The sequence below is a fragment of the Oncorhynchus masou genome, chromosome 24 (assembly GCF_036934945.1).
Source record: "Oncorhynchus masou masou isolate Uvic2021 chromosome 24, UVic_Omas_1.1, whole genome shotgun sequence".
NCBI classification, from domain to species: domain Eukaryota; kingdom Metazoa; phylum Chordata; class Actinopteri; order Salmoniformes; family Salmonidae; genus Oncorhynchus; species Oncorhynchus masou.
The window spans coordinates 14,066,292-14,086,711 of NC_088235.1; the positions used below are offsets into that span (position 1 = coordinate 14,066,292).

The 20,420-nt window shown below is 41.3% G+C and overlaps 1 protein-coding gene across 1 annotated transcript in view; it reads left to right on the forward strand.

Moving 5' to 3' along the window:
- eys (eyes shut homolog) overlaps positions 1 to 20,420 on the forward strand; it is a 275,926-nt gene that overhangs the window by 41,340 nt on the left and 214,166 nt on the right. The window contains exons 6-8 of the mRNA XM_064936327.1: positions 1,574 to 1,718; positions 17,311 to 17,415; positions 18,993 to 19,132. Of these exons, the coding sequence (XP_064792399.1) occupies positions 1,574 to 1,718; positions 17,311 to 17,415; positions 18,993 to 19,132 (390 nt within the window). The remainder of the gene's footprint in view (positions 1 to 1,573; positions 1,719 to 17,310; positions 17,416 to 18,992; positions 19,133 to 20,420) is intronic.

The window sequence follows — 20,420 nt, forward strand, 5'->3', positions numbered from 1 at the left end:
AAGTCAAGGACATTCAATAGAATCTGCTTGGTCTAACGCTGTCATGATATAGATGATCGAGCATGTATTCTATTTGACTACTACATTGCTTATACATTTCCATTTGTTTGCAGAAAATGTCAAATTATAATACAACATTGTGCAAACGAGAATATGATGCTAATGAGAGAGCCGTTGGTTAAAATGGGATTCTATGACGTCTTGTGAAGCCATAAAACCATTTCCCGACCATAAAATAGCCACATTGTGCCCACTTCATCATAATCCTGCATTGGAAGGCACCTGATAGTAGGCTGTACTTCCCATGGTCCTTAGCTTCTAATTATCCCCCATCAGTCCTGGTCTGTTGCTTTAGATCATTCAGAAGGCTCTGGGGCTGCATCTGAAATGACACCCTATTCCCTATGTAGTGTATGGGCTCTGGTCAAAAATAGTGCACTATGCAGGGAATAGAGTGCCATTTGCTTCTGACTCTGAGCTGCAGGACTGTTTAAAGCTGCCTGTGTTGCTGTGTGTGGATTTCTCTTGCTCCAATCAGTGTCAGTCATAATCAAGACATTGACACTAGTCTGGCGTAATGAGCCGTCTCCTTTGCAATTTCTTGATCTGCTACCCCCTGGGGAAAATGATGAGGTCGTTTGTCAGGTCAATTTGGGCTGTTGTCCATTAGATGCGCTGACTGTGTCCTGAAGTTGCCCTTTTATTCAGTGTAGACTGAAGAGGTACTGGCGTTCACGTCGTATGAACCAAATGAAACCTTCTAATTAGTAACAACAGAGATACCGTACGCTGCCCATCAGCACTTGGATCTGCTGATAAATTCAACTTTAGTTAAATTAGTGTTGAGATGCACAATGTGAACCGGTCAACTCAGTGCCATTGTAGGTTTCCCTGGTATGGATCTCATCAGGAAGTTGCCTTAGTGTAGAGGCATAGAGCTCGCCAGTTAACGTAAATGTAACTTCAGCCATTCCTATGTGGGAAAGAATGGCGTTTTGGGGTCAACCCCAAAAATAAGATCTGAGGTTAACACAGGCTTAGGAGATCTTATATGTTTTGTTCTAAGAGATAATATCAGTCAGTTAACATGACCTTTATGAGTTATGAAGCCTTTATGTGCTTATAAATACTTCAAGTTCCACAAAAAGGTATGTTAGCTGATGAAGATTATTTCATAGAACAAAATGTATAGGATCTCCTAAGCCTGTGTTTACCACAGACCTTATTTTCAGAGTTTATCAAAAAACTCTCCAAAACCACATTAATTTCCCCTGAGGCTTTGGCTAACGAACTAGAGCGGAGTTAGCCTCCATTTGTGCCTACAGAAATACAACATTACTATTGCTGTCTATTGGTAACCTGCATGACAGTATGTTGTGTAGAATGTACATTAGTCCAAGAAACTAATTTAACCCTTATAATTGGCAGTAAAATATGCGATGCATACCACTGCAGTAGGAGTAAACAGGATGTAGTCCAATAACAGACCTGGTTAGTATGGATTTACAAGACCCAGATTGGTGATTGTGTTTGTCTGCAGATCAATGATTACTGGTTCATCTCTTCCTCACAGTGTCTCTGTGCTCCTGGATGGATAGGGGAGTTCTGTCAGTATGGAGGGAACGCCTGCCTGATCTACCCAGACAGCTGTATGAATGGGGCCACCTGCATCACCACAAGTCAACCTACGGCTCCCCCACAGTACAGATGTATCTGCAGTTGAACAAATGAATGCCTTCTGGCCTTTACTGAATCAGGTGCAGGGAACGACCCCCTGAATCAGAGAGGTACAGGGATACCTACCCCTCTGAATCAGTTGTACAAATAAATGCTGAATCTTCAACTGACCCCTCTGAATGTACAGGAGTCATTTTCTGAATCAGAGAGGTACAGGAGTCATTTAACCCCTCTGAATCCCCTCTGAATCAGAGAGGTACAGGAGTCATTTCATTTAACCCAGGAGTCATTTAACCCCTCTGAATCAGAGAGGTGCAGGAGTCATTTAACCCAACCCCTCTGAATCAGAGAGGTGCCAGACACCCAGTGTGTTAACTGCCTTGAATCAGGGGCAGAACGTCAGATTTAACCTTTTCAGCTCTGAATCAGCAAGGTTACTGGCCCAACGCTCTAAATACTAGGTCACCTGCCGCCTACTGCGTTAGTATACGCATGGTTGGTTGTTTTCACTGCCACTTCTTTGGTAGGTTGAGAAATACAAATTATACACTTCTTCAGAGTGTTATGTAAAAGTAATTTTACTGTAGTGTTTGTTTTGGAAAATAATTTGGTACTGTATAAGGATGCACTATTTTCAGAGTATTGATCATTAACCCCTCTGAATCAGAGAGGTGCAGGAGTCATTTAACCCCTCTGAATCAGAGAGTGCAGGAGTCATTTAACCCAACCCCTCTGAATCAGAGAGGTCTACATATAACTTTAAATATGTTATTTTGCAGTTTTAAGATAAATGTTTGTACATTGAAGTGAATATTGGATACTACTGGTCTTAGATCTGCAGTATCCTATCACACGTTTAATACAACGGTTATCCTAATTTATTTATTTCACCTTTATTTAACCAGGTAGGCTAGTTGAGAACAAGTTCTCATTTGCAACTGCGACCTGGCCAAGATAAAGCAAAGGAGTGTGACACAGACAACAACAAGGAGTTACACATGGAGTAAACAATAGACAAGCCAATAACACAATAAACAAGTCAATGACACAGTAGGACAAATAAAGTCTATATACAGTGTGTGCAAAATGCATGAGGAGGTAAGGCAATAAATAGGCCATAGGAGTGGATAATTACAATTTAGCAGATTAACGCTGGAGTGATAAATGAGCAGATGATGATATGCAAGTAGAGATACTGGTGTGCAAAAGAGCAGAAAAGTAAATAAAATAAAAACAGTGTGGGGATGAGGTAGGTAGATTGGGTGGGCTATTTAAAAATGAACTATGTACAGCTGCAGTGATCGGTTAGCTGCTCAGATAGTTGATGTTTAAAATTGGTGAGGGAAATAAAAGTATCCTATCACATGTTTAATACAGTGTTTATCATGTGTTTGGATCTGAGTATCCTATCACATCATTTAATACAGCGTTTCTCCTCATGTGTTTGGGTCTGAGTATCCTATCACACATTTAATACAGTGTTTCTCCTCATGTGTTTGGGTCTGAGTATCCTATCACACATTTAATACAGTGTTTCTCCTGAATCATGTGTTTGGAATCAGAGAGGTACAGTATCCTATCACACATTGAATAATACAGTCATTTCTCCTCATGTGTTTGAGGTCAGGAGTATCCTATCACACATTTAATAAGTGTTTCTCCTCATGAATTTGGATCAGGAGTCATTTATCCCTGAATCACACATTTAATACAGTGTTTCTCCTCATGTGTTTGGGTCTGAGTATCCTATCACTATTTTATTTTCACATTTAATACAGTTTTAAGATAAATGTTTGTACAGTGTTTATCATGTGTGTTTGGATACTACTGGTCTTAGATCTGCAGTATCCTATCACACATTTAACGGTTATCCTAGTTTTTTATTTCATTTATTTAACCAGGTAGGCTAGTTGAGAACAAGTATCCATTTATCACACATTTATACAAAAGGAGTGTTTAACAAGGAGTTACACATGGAGTAAACAATAGACAAGCCAATAACACAATCAAGTCAATGACACAGTAGGACATTTAATACAGTGTTTCTCAAAATGCATTTGGATAAGGCAATAAATAGGCCATAGGAGTGGATAATTACATTTAGATTAACTAGAGTGATTGATCAGATGATGATTTGGATACAGTATCCTATCACACATTTAAAACAGTGTTTGAGGTCAGGTAGATTGGATGGGCTATTTAAAAATGAACTATGTACAGCTGCAGTGTTTATCATGTGTTTGGATCGACAGTATCCTATCACACATTTAATACAGTGTTTCTCCTCATGTGTTTGGATCGACAGTATCCTATCACACATTTAATACAGTGTTTATCATGTGTTTGGATCGACAGTATCCTATCACACATTTAATACAGTGTTTCTCCTCATGTGTTTGGATCTGAGTATCCTATCACACATTTAATACAGTGTTTCTCCTCATGTGTTTGGATCGACAGTATCCTATCACACATTTAATACAGTGTTTCTCCTCATGTGTTTGGATCTGAGTATCCTATCACACATTTAATACAGTGTTTCTCCTCATGTGTTTGGATCTGAGTATCCTATCACACATTTAATACAGTGTTTCTCCTCATGTGTTTGGATCTGAGTATCCTATCACACATTTAATACAGTGTTTCTCCTCATGTGTTTGGATCTGAGTATCCTATCACACATTTAATACAGTGTTTCTCCTCATGTGTTTGGATCTGAGTATCCTATCACACATTTAATACAGTGTTTATCATGTGTTTGGATCTGAGTATCCTATCACACATTTAATACAGTGTTTCTCCTCATGTGTTTGGATCTGAGTATCCTATCACACATTTAATACCATGCTTCTTCCTCCTCTCCACATGCCATCTGCTGAATGTGTTGGAGGACATAGTTCTTCCCAAATTAATATTGTTGCCCTAAGGCGTGCCATTCCCGTTATAAGGCGTGTCATTCCCGTTATATAACGTGTCATTCCCGTTATAAGGCGTGTCATTCCCGTTATAAGGCATGTCATTCCCATTGCTCATCTTTTCACAATTCCTCTCCAAGTGGATTATTCCACAATTTGCGTTATTTTGTCTAAAATATGAAAGGCAGACAGAGGTTGCAGGACATTTCTTCATTGAACCTGCCTGCCAAGGACAGCAACAAGATATTGGCTAATACATGAATACTATAAGCAGCAGCTATTGGAGTAATTTAAACACTTCTATCCACCCTAAAGGAAAACATTAACCTATATTTGTTATCTTAGATATGATCAAATTGAAACACATACTTAAAAAAATATAAATATATATATTTTACATTTTTTAAGTCCAAAAGTGTAATCGTTGGGTTCGACCAAAAAGTAATTAACTTTACAGAAATATTTCAATACAATTTTAGACTCATGTCGTTTGATAGTTAATGATGCTCCTTGTTTATTCTAAACCTGTACAAAAAGCTGGATGCCATGAAAAGTAATTTTCTCTACTTGTTTTATACATCGTACACTATTCATTTCTGGGTCCATTAACCAAATTCCAAATACTTTAGACTCTGTTGAAAAGAGTTTGAGGACCACTAGTAAACAAGTCTTTATATTCTAACTTTCATGTGTTTTCCTCTGGTGTTAAAAAATGCACATCTTCTCGATATATGTTTAATTTGGAACCCAGAAATAGAATTAGAGTATCTAGTTCTCCATCATACATACAACAGCCTAAACCAAACCACAACCCCTCAGAAGGAACAAGTGGCTCTCTTCATTTCATGTCTTTCATCTTTGGTCCCTCTCAATCCTGTCAGCAGAACCTCAGTCCCCATCTTAGCTGACACACTCACACCTGTCACTCCGATAAGTCCTTACATAGCATTACATGAGCTAGGGCTTTTTTTGTGCTGCGCCAGGCTCAAATATCGGTTGCCACTTCGCTGATGGAAAATTGTCTCTCACAATGTGGCAGCACCTCAGTGACTGATGGAACCCTTCACTCCGAGCCGTCCATGCCAAGCGGAACCCTATTCCCTATTTAGGGAACTACTTTTGACCAGGGCCAATAGGGCTCCTCCTGGTCATAAGTAATGCACTATGCAGGGAAAAGGCTGCAATTTGGAACACAGCCCTAGGCATCCAGGGACCCCTTTTTCGATGTGGAATTATGAAGCGTTGAAGCGGGCGGACTTTCAGAAGGCCCCCCGTTTAATTTCAGATCCCGTCTCGAAGCCCCTCAGGACCAGTCTGTCTGGAGTAGATCAAACATTTCTGAGTGCATTGCTAAAGCCCCTGATATACGTTTTTATTCAGACTAGAAAAATATGAACTCGTGGCCGATGGTATATGCATTTATGAAATGCTCATGGACTGCAGATATCCGGGTTTTGAATGGGTTGTGAATGTGTCATGAAGTCCCTATGTAGGTACCCTTCGTATAAAGTCTTACCCTTTATTCTTAGGAAAACTGTACAGACATTGGAGGTATTTTTCACCTTGCATGGCTTTATAGTTTTTTCCCCCCCCAGACGCATATCAAGGGTTTATTTTCTTTTTCCAGGCAGGCAGACAAGGTGCTGTCCAAAAGGCCATCACAAAATGCCAAGCACCTGATTGTAATCTGCCAAAAAATGTCCTGTGACATGCTGAAGAGACACTATGAAACTTTAGAAGGGCAGATTCCTCCGAGATAGGGCATGTGTCTCAAATGGCACTCTATTCACTATATAGTGCACTACTTTTGATCAGAGCCCTATGTGTCCTGGTAGAAAGTAGTACACTATAAAGGGAATGTGGTGCCATTTGGGATGCATACCATGCCTTTTGTTGTCTGTATCTTTCCCCTGCCTTGTTATATTTCCAATCAGAGTCTCCTAATTGAAATCACACAGCTATTGAAAAGCCAAGGAGTCCCAGAACACCAGTAATTCAGTCTTGTGGATTTAAAGAAGCTAATCTCCGCTCCATATCCTGTTTCTTTTTATATGGCCCTTGAAACAACAGACTGTCTGACCAACTGCTAGGTTCTTCTCCAAGTGGAAGCAATCATAATGTAAAATCAAGGAGCAGGAGAATATTAGGGTTAATTTCTTCAAAACATCTAATAGGAATTCCAAAGAGGATTTAAGATACTTCCATTTTAGGTTAGCTAAAGGAGGTTTTAAAAGATATACATTTTAGGATGATGAAAGTAAGTTTTTGAAATATACACAAACTAAAGGTTTGAATATCATGTTTCTCTCCTCTCTCTCTCTGCCCACAATATACAGTAGATAGTTGTACCACTGCTTCAATCACCGAACCAAAGTGGTTGTGGTTGTCAGTGTTCATATATCATCAATGTTAGAGCTTAGATTTTATTAGACAGCTTCACATGCTTGCCACCAACCCTTTTTTTATTTACTTACTCTGAATGTTTATATTCTACCCGCTTCCTGTTTCCTCATAAAGGTAGATTTAGTGGCTTGTGATGTCTCCGGTAGTGCTGCACTATTATCTTGAATAAAACACATCTCTACCGATGCATACCGTACCTCTAAGCAAAGAAAGCAGACAATAAATGTAAAATGGCCATAGTAAAATGCCCCCTTTCGTTGTTCCAGTGCTCACATTTTAGTACATCACAGGCCAGTGCTCTACTGCAGACCGGCAGACAGACAGGCAGACAGACATACAGGCAGACAGACAGACACGTGCCTGTTGTAAACCTGTGTGTCTCTCCAATGGTATACAGGAAGGAAAACTGGAGCTATGGTAGAATCTCCAAAAACAAACCGAAAAGGCATCAAATTAACGATTTTTGTTGGAGCAAATGGTTCTGGTGCCGACAAAATTATTATAACTAGAAAAGTACATTTCCTGAAGAAAATGTGGTGTGCTTTCTAGCTTGTGAATGATGATTTAATGTATAGGATAGCCTGAACATGTGAAGTTGGTTTGGCATCTCTAGCTTGTGAATGATGATTTAATGTATAGGATAGCCTGAACATGTGAAGTTGGTTTGGCATCTCTAGCTTGTGAATGATGATTTAATGTATAGGATAGCCTGAACATGTGAAGTTGGTTTGGCATCTCTAGCTTGAATGGTTCAAAAGTTACTGTTGTTGAGTTATTTTATGCAAATGTAGTTTATGCAAATACGGTTGATAAAAGTTTTTAAGAATTGGAATTTCTTGAACATTTATGCAAATGTATACATACAATGAACACAAATATAAACGCAACATGTAAAGTGTTGGTCACACATTTCATGAGTGTCATGTCTGCCCCCCCTCCTGGGTGCTTGAGGGCCCCAGGCTGCCCTGCATCACACACTCCTGCAATCTATTACGCATACCTGCCTTCCCTCGTCACGCGCATCAGAGACATTGGACTCACCTGGACTCATTCATCACCTGTTTATTTCCTCCCCTATATTTGTCAGTTCCCCTGCTCTGTTCCCTGCTGCATTAATAGTTTTTTGTCTGTATTACTCGTTTGCTGACGCTGTTCCTGTCTCATTCCATGTCCGTTCTATATTAGATGCTTGACTCCCCGTACCTGCTTCGTCTCTCCAGCGTCATGCTTGTGACAATTAACTGAAATAAAAGATCCCAGAAATGTTCCATACTCACAAAAAGCTTATTTCTCTAAAATTTGTTTACATCCCTGTTATTGAGCATTTCTCCTTTGCCAAGATAATCCATCCACCTGACAGTTGTTGCATATCAAGAAGCTGATTAAATAGCATGATCATTGCACAGGTGCACGTTGTTCTGGGGACAATGAAAGGCCACTCTAAACTGTGCAGTTTTGAGGGAGCGTGCAATTGGCATGCTGACTGCAGCAATGTCCACCAGAGCTGTTGCCAGAGAATTTAATGTTGATTTCTCTACCATAATCTTCGTTGTTTTAGAGAATTTGGGAGTACGCCCAACCGGCCTCACAACCACAGACGTCGTGTAACCACGCCAGCTCAGGACCTCCACATCCGGCTTCTTCCCCTGCGGGATCGATCGTCTTGAGACCAGCCACCTGGACAGCTGATGAAAGTGTGGGTTTGCACAACTGAAGAATTTCTGCACAAACTGTCAGAAACCGTCTCAGGGAAGCGCACCTGCGTGCTCATCGAACTACAGTTCGGCGACGTAACCAACTTCAGTAGGCAAATGCTCACTTTCAGTGGCCACTGGCACGCTGGAGAAATGTGCTCTTCACGGATGAATCCTGGCTTCATCTGTACCGGGCAGATGGCAGACAGCGTGTATGGCGCTGTGTGGGCGAGCGGTTTTCTGATGTCAATTTTGTGAACATTATATGAACAGTAACTCAGTAAAATCTTTGAAATTGTTGAATGTTGTGTTTATATTTTTGTTCAGTGTAGTTATAGTTGATAAAGATTTTAAAGAGTTTGAAGATGAATGTTTTGAAGTTGATCATGAAGCGTAACTGGCCAAGGAGCAGGAGCATTTTAAAAAGCTACTTCTGTATACCTATGGTTCTCATTCATGTTATTTTACGCACATTTAAAATCGGTATAGTTCAGAAAGGATACTGTACATAGTATAAAAAATCGCGAGACAGGAAATCTAAGTAGCGGCAGTCTGAACATCTCAACGTTGTTTTGGGGTTGATTGCTTAAACGGTGAAAGAGGAGATGGGTCTAGATTCTAGAATCTTTAAAAGTCTATGGACCTTTTTTTGTTGTTGCCATTAAACGCATTGGGAACTCATTAATATATTGTTGTAGTACAAAAAGTATAAATGCTATCACAAATATTTTTTCAATCTGTGTTTTAAAGTTGGTTTTGTGTTTTATAGATTAAATCGTTTAAGTGCTAGAATAACATAAATATAATAATAATGTAGGAAATCTAAAGCTGTGCTTCATCAACCTCATAATCATTTGTACACTGCAGATTGACCCCAACTAAGCCCAAAAAGAGATTGTATTTGAAAATAGCAATCATTTCATACCTTCATTACACTGGTTTTGTCCCGCGGGCCGCCTGTTGCCGACGACCCATGCTGTACAGTAAGAAATGTATCATTAAGCAGAGGGCTTCTTTGGCGGTGGTGTTCTTTCTGAAAAGACAATTTATCATTATTTTATCATTTTTGCAAAGGTTTGCATAGTGTGTTGCTTTGGCCTTGGACGGTGCCCAAGAACTGCAGTATATGAGCCAATTACTGACACCAGCCAAGTCCTCTCTGGGTATTTATGAGCTGGCTACATGGTGCTGGAGATCTGAGTTTGAAGTGTGTCCCAAATGGCATCACATTCCCTTTATAGTGCACTACTTTTGACCAGGGCGCATAGGGCCCTCGTCAAAAGCAGTGCACTATATAGGGAATAGAGTGCCATTTTGGAACATACATTGAACCTTGCTGTGCTCTCTCTCGCCATGATGCGTCAATGAAGAATTGTGATCCACATGGTCGCACGCACATACACACACACACACACACACACACACACACACACACACACACACACACACACACACACACACACACACACACACACACACACACACACACACACACACACACACACACACACACACACACACACAAATCTCAGTTCTTAATGCTATTGTCTGGGTTCTTGGGTTCAAATACTATTCAAAATCATTTCAAATACTCTATCTGTGCTTGATTGGACTTGCCTGCTGTGATGGAACCATCAGGAAAGTCTCAAAAGTGCAAACCAAAACCCTGCATAACAGGCACCCCCACTCCAGGCAGGCTAAAGCAATGTTTAATATGTTGAATACTATTTGAACCCAGATCTGGTTAATGCCTCTTTCTCTCATTCATCTCAATATCCTTTACGTGCATGCTTTTCTGTGAGCGTTCCTACGCTAATGTATAAAGTTCATGGTACATTAGTAATTAAGTTTGCTCTGCAGAAAGATATAATCCTATTTTAATTGGTTTCCATTGCATATTTCATCTGCGATGCACACATCGTTATCCACTTCACCTAACCTGGAGCTTTAGAAAGGGGAAATTAATCCCAATGTGTAACAATGAAGTAATCACAAACATTCACCCTGAACCATTTCCAAGTTTATTCCTCATTGACGGTTCATGGTTTGCTACATGACCTTCATGTTTCAGTATCGAAGGTATTTATGATATTTCATGAATACATTTTGAGGTGGTTTTGAGGATTATTTACTTAACTAGGTAAATGCTCATAATGGGAATTTTGGAAATATTCAGGGGAGCATTACCATGGTTACTGAGAGAGATCCAGGCTGTATCACATCTGGCCGTGGTTGGGAGTCCCATAGGGTGGCGCACAATTGGCCCAGCGTCGTCCGGGTTTGGCCGGTGTAGGCCGTAATTAAAAGTAAGAATTTATTCTGAACTGACTTGCCTAGTTAAATAAAGCTTAAATAAAAAATAAAATATTGATTTGTTCTATACTACCAGTGCCCTCCCAGGCCCACCCACTTGGGAGCCAGGCCCACCCACTGGGGAGCCAGGACCTGCCAATCAGAATGAGTTTTACCCCACAAAAGGGCTTTATTACAGACAGAAATACTCCTCAGTTTCATCAGCTGTCCAGGTGCCTGGTCTCAATGTACTGCCAAATTCTAAAAAATTATGTTGGAGGCGGCTTATGGTAGAGAATTGAACATTCAATTCTCTGGCAACACCTCTGGTGGATATTCCTGTAGTCCCTCAAAATTTGAGACATCTGTGGCATTGTGTTGTGTGAAGATACTGCACATTTTGGAGTGGCATTGTATTGTCCCAAGCACAAAGTGCACCTGTGTAATGATCATGCTGTTTCATCAGCTTCTTGATATGCCACACCTGTCAGGTGGATGAAATATTTTGGCAAGGGAGAAATGCTCACTAACAGGGATGTAAACACATTTGTGCACAACATTTGAGAGAAATAAGCTTTTTGTGAGTATGGAATATTTCTGGGATGTTTTATTTCAGCTCATGAAACATGGGACCAACACTTTACATTTTTAGTTCATATTTTTGTTCATTATATATTGACATATCTAGTGGACAGACGAAGTAAACATTAAGTGAGATTTTAGTTCTGGGTTAACCAAGATTTATATGGGACATAACATAGCCTAACACAACATACTATTGTTATCCATATTAGGGATGGAAATGGGAAGTAATTTCACTATTAGAATAGTACAAATAATATTTCTGAGTGTTTAGCGTTGATCTGTGTCAGGCCCTCGGTTAGGTGTGTGTCTGTAATCTCTATTTAAAGAGGGGTTAATAGCATACCCTTGTCAGGGCTGACTGGAGGACTAAATGTGTAGTAGTAGCTCAATGCATCGTCATAAAAACTACATTCAAAGTTTGTTTTATTAAATTAAGACTTTCAAATGTCATGTTTATATAATTTCTATGTAACTCTGTCACAAGGATAATTTAATTAAAAATACGCTTTTTCTGGATAAAATAGACCTGCAAAATGTTTGAGTACTACTACTAACGTCCGTTCGGATATTTGAATATTCAAATAAGCGTGCCCATTCCTAATCCATATGACATGATATTAACAGTACAAGACAGACAGACTGATACGTTCGTAGGAGCGCTTATTTCCTTCTTATACCACTCCTGTACATTTCTCTCTACTTGACTTGAACGACCTGCATTTACTTCCATGTCCAATTATATTCCCATTTTACCTTTTATGTTCCTTCATCTCAGGGGGCTTCTCATCACTTTCTGCTTTTATCTGTCAACAGTAGTGAACTATATAGGGATCAGTGCCATTTGGAGACTCATCCCCCTGGTTATATCCTGGCTTCTACACTGCTCAAAAAAATAAAGGGAACACTTAAACAACACAATGTAACTCCAAGTCAATCACACTTCCTTGAAATCAAACTGTCCACTTAGGAAGCAACACTGATTGACAATAAATTTCACATGCTGTTGTGCAAATGGAATAGACAACAGGTGGAAATTATAGGCAATTAGAAAAACACCCCCAATAAAAGGAGTGGTTCTGCAGGTGGGGACCACAGACCACTTCTCAGTTCCTATGCTTCCTGGCTGATGTTTTGGTCACTTTTGAATGCTGGCGGTGCTTTCACTCTAGTGGTAGCATGAGACGGAGTCTACAACCCACACAAGTGGCTCAGGTAGTGCAGCTCATCCAGGATGGGACATCAATGCGAGATGTGGCAAGAAGGTTTGCTGTGTCTGTCAGCATAGTGTCCAGAGCATGGAGGCGCTACCAGGAGACGTGGAGGAGGCCGTAGGAGGGAAACAACCCAGCAGCAGGACCGCTACCTCCGCCTTTGTGCAAGGAGGAGCAGGAGGAGCACTGCCAGAGCCCTGCAAAATGACCTCCAGCAGGCCACAAATGTGCATGTGTCTGCTCAAACGGTCAGAAACAGACTCCATGAGGGTGGTATGAGGGCCCGACGTCCACAGGTGGGGGTTGTGCTTACAGCCCAACACCATGCAGGACGTTTTTAATTTGACAGAGAACACCAAGATTGGCAAATTCGCCACTGGCGCCCTGTGCTCTTCACAGATGAAAGTAGGTTCACACTGAGCACATGTGACAGTCTGGAGACGCCGTGGAGAACATTCTGCTGCCTGCAACATCCTCCAGCATGACCGGTTTAGTGGTGGGTCAGTCATGGTGTGGGGTGGCATTTCTTTGGGGGGCCGCACAGCCCTCCATGTGCTCGCCAGAGGTAGCCTGACTGCCATTAGGTACCGAGATGAGATCCTCAGACCCCTTGTGAGACCATATGCTGGTGCGGTTGGGCCTGGGTTCCTCCTAATGCAAGACAATGCTAGACCTCATGTGGCTGGAGTGTGTCAGCAGTTCCTGCAAGAGGAAGGCATTGATGCTATGGACCGCCCGTTCCCCAGACCTGAATCCAATTGAGCACATCTGGGACATCATGTCTCGCTCCATCCACCAACGCGACGTTGCACCACAGACTGTCCAGGAGTTGCTGGATGCTTTAGTCCAGGTCTGGGAGGAGATCCCTCAAGAGACCATCCGCCACCTCATCAGGAGCATGCCCAGGCATTGTAGGGAGGTCATACAGGCACGTGGAGGCCACACACACTAATGAGCCTCATTTTGACTTGTTTTAAGGACATTACATCAAAGTTGGATCAGCCTGTAGTGTGGTTTTCCACTTTGATTTTGAGTGTGACTCCAAATCCAGACCTCCATGGGTTGATAAATTTGATTTCCATTGATCATTTTTGTGTGATTTTGTTGTCAGCACATTCAACTATGTAAAGACAAAAGTATTTAATAAGAATATTTAATTCATTCAGATTTCGGAATGTGTTATTTTAGTGTTCCCTTTATTTTTTTGAGCAGTGTATATCAGCTACCCTCTCACTGTGACCTTTCAATGACCACTTCACCTCACCTTTCAACCTGACCTTTCAATAACCAGTTTACTTGACGTTTCAACTTGACCTTTCAATGACCAGTTTACCTGACCTTTCAATGACCAGTTTACCTGACCTTTCAATAACCATTTTACCTGACCTTTCAATGACCAGTTTACCTGACCTTTCAATGACCAGTTTACCTGACCTTTCAAAGACCAGTTTATCTGACCGACTCACATTCATCATCATCACCCCAACAGACCAATTCTTCTTCCTCTGTGGGTTTTAACCTGGGAGCCAGCCTGTTTCTGCTCTCTCTCTCCACCTCCTTATGGATGACAAGCAGACTGCCACTCAGGCTAAGGCAGCTGGACGGTACTGTAACGTTCTTGGTTCTATTCCATGTGGCTCTATTGAAGGCTACAGACGTTTTGAGGGACTGTGTTGTACAATACAACTTTATTTGTCCAACCGTTACATCAGAAATGTGTCTTCTGCTCTGTTTATGACAAAAATAATGAAGAGTAGCAGAGAGTTGACTTGATGTATTCTGTCTCCCATGGTAAAAAAAAGAAATGCACACACTGAAATGCATTACTTAATAATCAGATAGCGAGTTCCTTTGCAGTAAACCAATATTTATGTTGGTTATTTCTTGGGTCATGTTTCATCTTCCATCCTCCATGAAGAATGACCCCCCCACCCATTGAGAGTACTACCTGTACAATACATACACAGATATCGTTGCACATCGCTGTTGGGATGGATTTGTACAATTTGTAGTTGCACAATGTGGCATTTATATATATATATATATTTATATATATAATATATACCAACAGAAAGAACATTGTGATATTAATCACAGTAGGTCTGCTGTACAGTAGACTGAGGCTTCGTCCCAAATTATACCGAATTCCCTTGATAGTGCACTTATTTTGACCAGGGCCCATAGTGGATCCCATAGGGCTCTGGTCAGAAGTAGCGCACTATATAGGGAATAGGGTGTCATGGGATATATCCTGAGTTTGACTCTTTCAAGAGGGGCTTCTACTACATGTACTGTATTTGCCGTTATTGATGAACGGATGTGAGAATGCTGTTCATCGACTACAGCTCAGCATTTAACACCATAGTACCCTCCAAACTCGTCATCAAGCTCGAGACCCTGGGTCTCGACCCCGCCCTGTGCAACTGGGTACTGGACTTCCTGACGGGCCGCCCCCAGGTGGTGAGGGTAGGTAACAACATCTCCACCCCGCTGATCCTCAACACTGGGGCCCCACAAGGGTGCGTTCTGAGCCCTCTCCTGTACTCCCTGTTCACCCACGACTGTGTGGCCACGCACGCCTCCAACTCAATCATCAAGTTTGCGGACGACACAACAGTGGTAGGCTTGATTACCAACAACGACAAGACGGCCTACAGGGAGGAGGTGAGGGCCCTCGGAGTGTGGTGTCAGGAAAATAACCTCACACTCAACGTCAACAAAACTAAGGAGATGATTGTGGACTTCAGGAAACAGCAGAGGGAACACCCCCCTATCCACATCGATGGAACAGTATTGGAGAGGGTAGTAAGTTTTAAGTTCCTCGGCGTACACATCACAGACAAACTGAATTGGTCCACCCACACAGACAGTATCGTGAAGAAGGTGCAGCAGCGCCTCTTCAACCTCAGGAAGCTGAAGAAATTCGGCTTGTCACCAAAAGCACTCACAAACTTCTACAGATGCACAATCGAGAGCATCCTGTCGGGCTGTATCACCGCCTGGTACGGCAACTGCTCCGCCCACAACCGTAAGGCTCTCCAGAGGGAAGTGAGGTCTGCACAATGCATCACTGGGGGCAAACTACCTGCCCTCCAGGACACCTACACCACCCGATGTCACAGGAAGGCCATAAAGATCATCAAGGATAACAACCACCCGAGCCACTGCCTGTTCACCCCACTATCATCCAGAAGGCGAGGTCAGTACAGGTGCATCAAAGCTGGGACCGAAAGACTGAAAAACAGCTTCTATCTCAAGGCCATCAGACTGTTAAACAGCCACCACTAACATTGAGTGGCTGCTGCCAACACACTGACTCAACTCCAGCCACTTTAATAATGGAAATTGATGGGAATTGATGTAAAATATATCACTTGCCACTTTAAACAATGCTACTTAATATAATGTTTACATACCCTACATTATTCATCTTTAATGTATACGTATATACTGTACTCTATATCATCTACTGCATCTTTATGTAATACATGTATCACTAGCCACTTTAACTATGCCACTTTGTTTACATACTCATCTCATATGTATATATTGTATTCAATACCATCTACTGCATCTTGCCTATGCTGCTCTGTACCATCACTCATTCATATATCTTTATGTACATATTCTTTATCCCTTTACACTTGAGTGTATAAGGTAGTAGTTTTGGAATTGTTAGCGAGATTACTCGTTGGTTATTACTGCATTGTCGGAACTAGAAGCACAAGCATTTCGCTACACTCGCATTAACATCTGCTAACCATGTGTATGTGACAAATAAAATTTGATTTGATGTTGATGATAAATCACTTCCACAGTCACATCTGAGACAAATCCCCTGTATGGTAGGAGCTTAACGATTAAATCACAGTAGAACGATTAAATCACCATCTAGATGCATTACGTAGGAAGGTTATAACGGAGCTAGATTTAAACTAGACTTGAACATGAGAGAGCGCTGTGAGAATCACCATCTAGATTTAAACTAGACTTGGAACATGAGAGAGCACTGTGAGAATCACCATCTAGATTTAAACTAGACTTGAACAAGAGAGAGCACTGTGAGAATCACCATCTAGATTTAAACTAGACTTGAACAAGAGAGAGCACTGTGAGAATCACCATCTAGATTTAAACTAGACTTGAACAAGAGAGAGCACTGTGAGAATCACCATCTATATTTAAACTAGACTTGGAACATGATAGACCACTGTGAGACACTGGCTTTTGTGTTTCACAGTTTAAGATTCTTGTGCATTTTAATGTTGAGTGGCATAATAGCTTTTGAAAATAGTTTTTCCTGCTGTTTTTCCAGTATTTGTAATTATTAAAGAGAAATGAAAAGAATGAAATGCTACACTGTTTATAAAACTACACAACTTTGGAATGTTCCCTCAGAATTGTAAGGGGGAATTTACAATCCCAATGTTGAATCATTGAGTCCATTTACATTTGGGGTTAATTGAAATGCCTACATAAACTAATTAAACACAGTGTAATCAGTCACTACTACACCTTCCTCTTGTCTTTCAGGACCCCACTGTGAGACAGAAATTAACCAGTGTTTCTCCAACCCCTGTCTGCACAATGGGACATGCTTGGACTCTGTTGGCTTCTACAAATGCAGGTGTCCACCAGGTATTTATGTTGTGCCCCCTCACATTCAGTTTCACTAAGAGAGGGACCTATCCATCCCAGCCCCAAACAAGCCATTGGATGCATCCCAAATGGAACCTTATTTCCTATATAGTGCACTTCTTTTGACCAGTTCTATGGGTCCTGGTCAAAAGAAGTGCACTATAAAGGGAATAGGGTGCCTTTTGGACAGTGTCCTTTGACTGACAGCTGAGCAAATCACTCGGCTCATTGCCAAAGCTCATTACTGCAGGAGAATTATGTCAATATTGTGATATGGAATACTCTCTCCTTTCATGGGGCATTCGACTCCTGTATTAATATGATTCTGCAGTAATTGTTTATTCGTCTCGACCGGCTGAGGCTGAATTTACATTCCCTGATGCAGTCTGATGGAGATGTACCACCCTAGAGACGAGAGGGTGTGTGTGTGTGACTGGCATGCAGGGCAGAGTTTATGCTGGGCTGCCAGATGATGCTGCACTTTCAATCAGAGCATTGTCCCCATCACACCGTCCACCAGAGTCGGGGTCACTTCCATTTCAATTCAGTCAATTCAGGATGGAAACGGAAATTCAAAACCAAATTCCATTTCTTCCTCATTAAGAAATCAAAGTAGATCGTTGTAATTTCTGATTACATCCTGAATTGACAGAATTTAAATGGAATTGAACACGACCCACTTCACCATCATCCATCCATAGCAATACATGGAATGCGTCCCAAATGGCATCCTGTTACCTATATATAGAGCTCTGGTCAAAAGTAGTGCTTTATATGGGGAATAGGGTGCCTTTTGGGACGCAGGTCTGGTGTTCATCTTTAAGACCAGAGATGGGGCAGGTTATTCTGAACGAGTTGTCCTTAGACCAGGATCTCTGGCAGGACATGATCAGTCGTGAAAAGGCTTTACACTCAGTCTACAGTCAAGTACTACCTGGTTTGTTACATCACAAGACAGTTTCCAGGACCCAGATTAAAGCTGCAATATGTGTCTTTTTGGGTGACCTGACCAAATTCACATAGAAATGCGAGTTATAGATCAGTCATTCTCATTGAAAGTAAGTCTAATAAATCTGTTCCATTTGTGTTATTTCTATGCCTGCCATACTAAAGTTTAATTTCTGCGGCTTTTTCTTTCGGTTTTGTGCACCATTTTAAAACAGCACAAAATACTATATTTTTGGTTATTGAAAATATATTTCACAGCGTTTTAGATGATACAATGAAATTAGGTGAACTATTAGAATTTTTGCAACCAGGAAATGGCAGAGCGATTTCTGCATATTGCACCTTTAAGCCTAGTCCTAGATAAAAAAAAACATGGAAATGATCCATTGAATATGCTTTTAAGTCCAGGATCTTAATCTGTGTCTGGGAAACCAACCCTAGAAGTTACAGTTAATGTTATCAGTCAGAAGATCTTTGTTTCTCCTCACAAACACTTCATCCTATTGTACTTCTTGTTTGGGGAAAATTGCAAAGTCTGTTCCCTTCTCATTTTACCGGTCAGCTGAGTTTTACTCAGTGGCTATTCTCAATGTTGATGATAATGAGTCTGTTTCGCTGCTTCCTTGCAGGATTTCTGGGCCAGAAGTGTGAGGTGGATGTAGATGCCTGTACCCTACCCAACACCACATGCCCTAGAAACACACATTGTCTGGATCTGCCTGATGGACTGAAGTACACATGTCGCCTGCTGTGCCCACCGAACATACAAGTGGGTAAAACAACACTTTTTTTGTGCAGAACGTGGGGTTAATCCTAACTTCCATTTAAATTACATTTTCACTTAATCTCCCATTGACATCAATGCATGACTACTTGAACATTTGTCTTAAATTAAATGTAGGATTTGCCCCCAGCTGAACAAACAAACCCCAGCAAACTAATTGGCGCACAGTACAAATCTGGGTTCAAATACCATTTGAAATCATTTAAAATACTGGATCTGGGCTTGATTGAGCATGTTAACCCCGTCCATCTGGCACTACAGACAGACTAAAGCAAACCCCGCCCATCTGGCACTACAGACAGACTAAAGCAAACCCCGCCCATCTGGCACTACATACAGACAAAAGCAAACCCCGCCCATCTGGCACTACATACAGACAAAAGCAAACCCAGCCCATCTGCAACTACATACAGACAAAAGCAAAGCCTGCCCATCTGGCACTGCATACAGACAAAAGCAAACCCCGCCCATCTGGCACTACATACAGACTAAAGCAAACCCCGCCCATCTGGCACTACATACAGACTAAAGCAAACCCCGCCCATCTGGCACTACATACAGACTAAAGCAAACCCCGCCCATCTGGCACTACATACAGACTAAAGCAAACCCCGCCCATCTGGCACTACATACAGACTAAAGCAAATGCTCAACGTATTTAAGAAGTATGAAATATTATTAGATCCCAGGCTGTAGCTACATATTAGCAACGCGCATGCCCACCTGAGGGTCTCTCCTTTCTAGCCATATATTTCCTGTTTGAGGAGTGCAAAATCCACTTGGCACCTAAATCTCGTGGAATCGATTGCTTTTATTTTACTCTGGTGATTCTTTTCCACTCTTGCATGTGCAATTAGTTTATTTTGGCTTACACTGGCTTTCCGTTGAATCTATAAAAATGCTAACTCTTCGTCTGGGATTTAACAAACCGTCTTGAAAGTTACATCACAAGAAAGAGAACTTTAAGTTGGTGTGTTTTGATGTTTTGTGGAATTAAAAAATAGTAATAATTTAATACAGTTGGAATGTTTACTAACTAGATGCGCTGAAATGAAAGCAACTTCCGAGAAGGAACACTGGGATGATAGTGATATTATATCTGATCTCACAAACAATGTGAAGTATGTTTAGATCGGTGTAGCCAAGCGTTTTGATTTTAAATCCCATGGGTATCTTCCTTGACATACTTATGGGATCTTTAATGACCTCAGAGAGTCAGGACACCCGTTTATTATCCCATCCAAAAGATGGCACCCTACACAGGGCAGTGTCC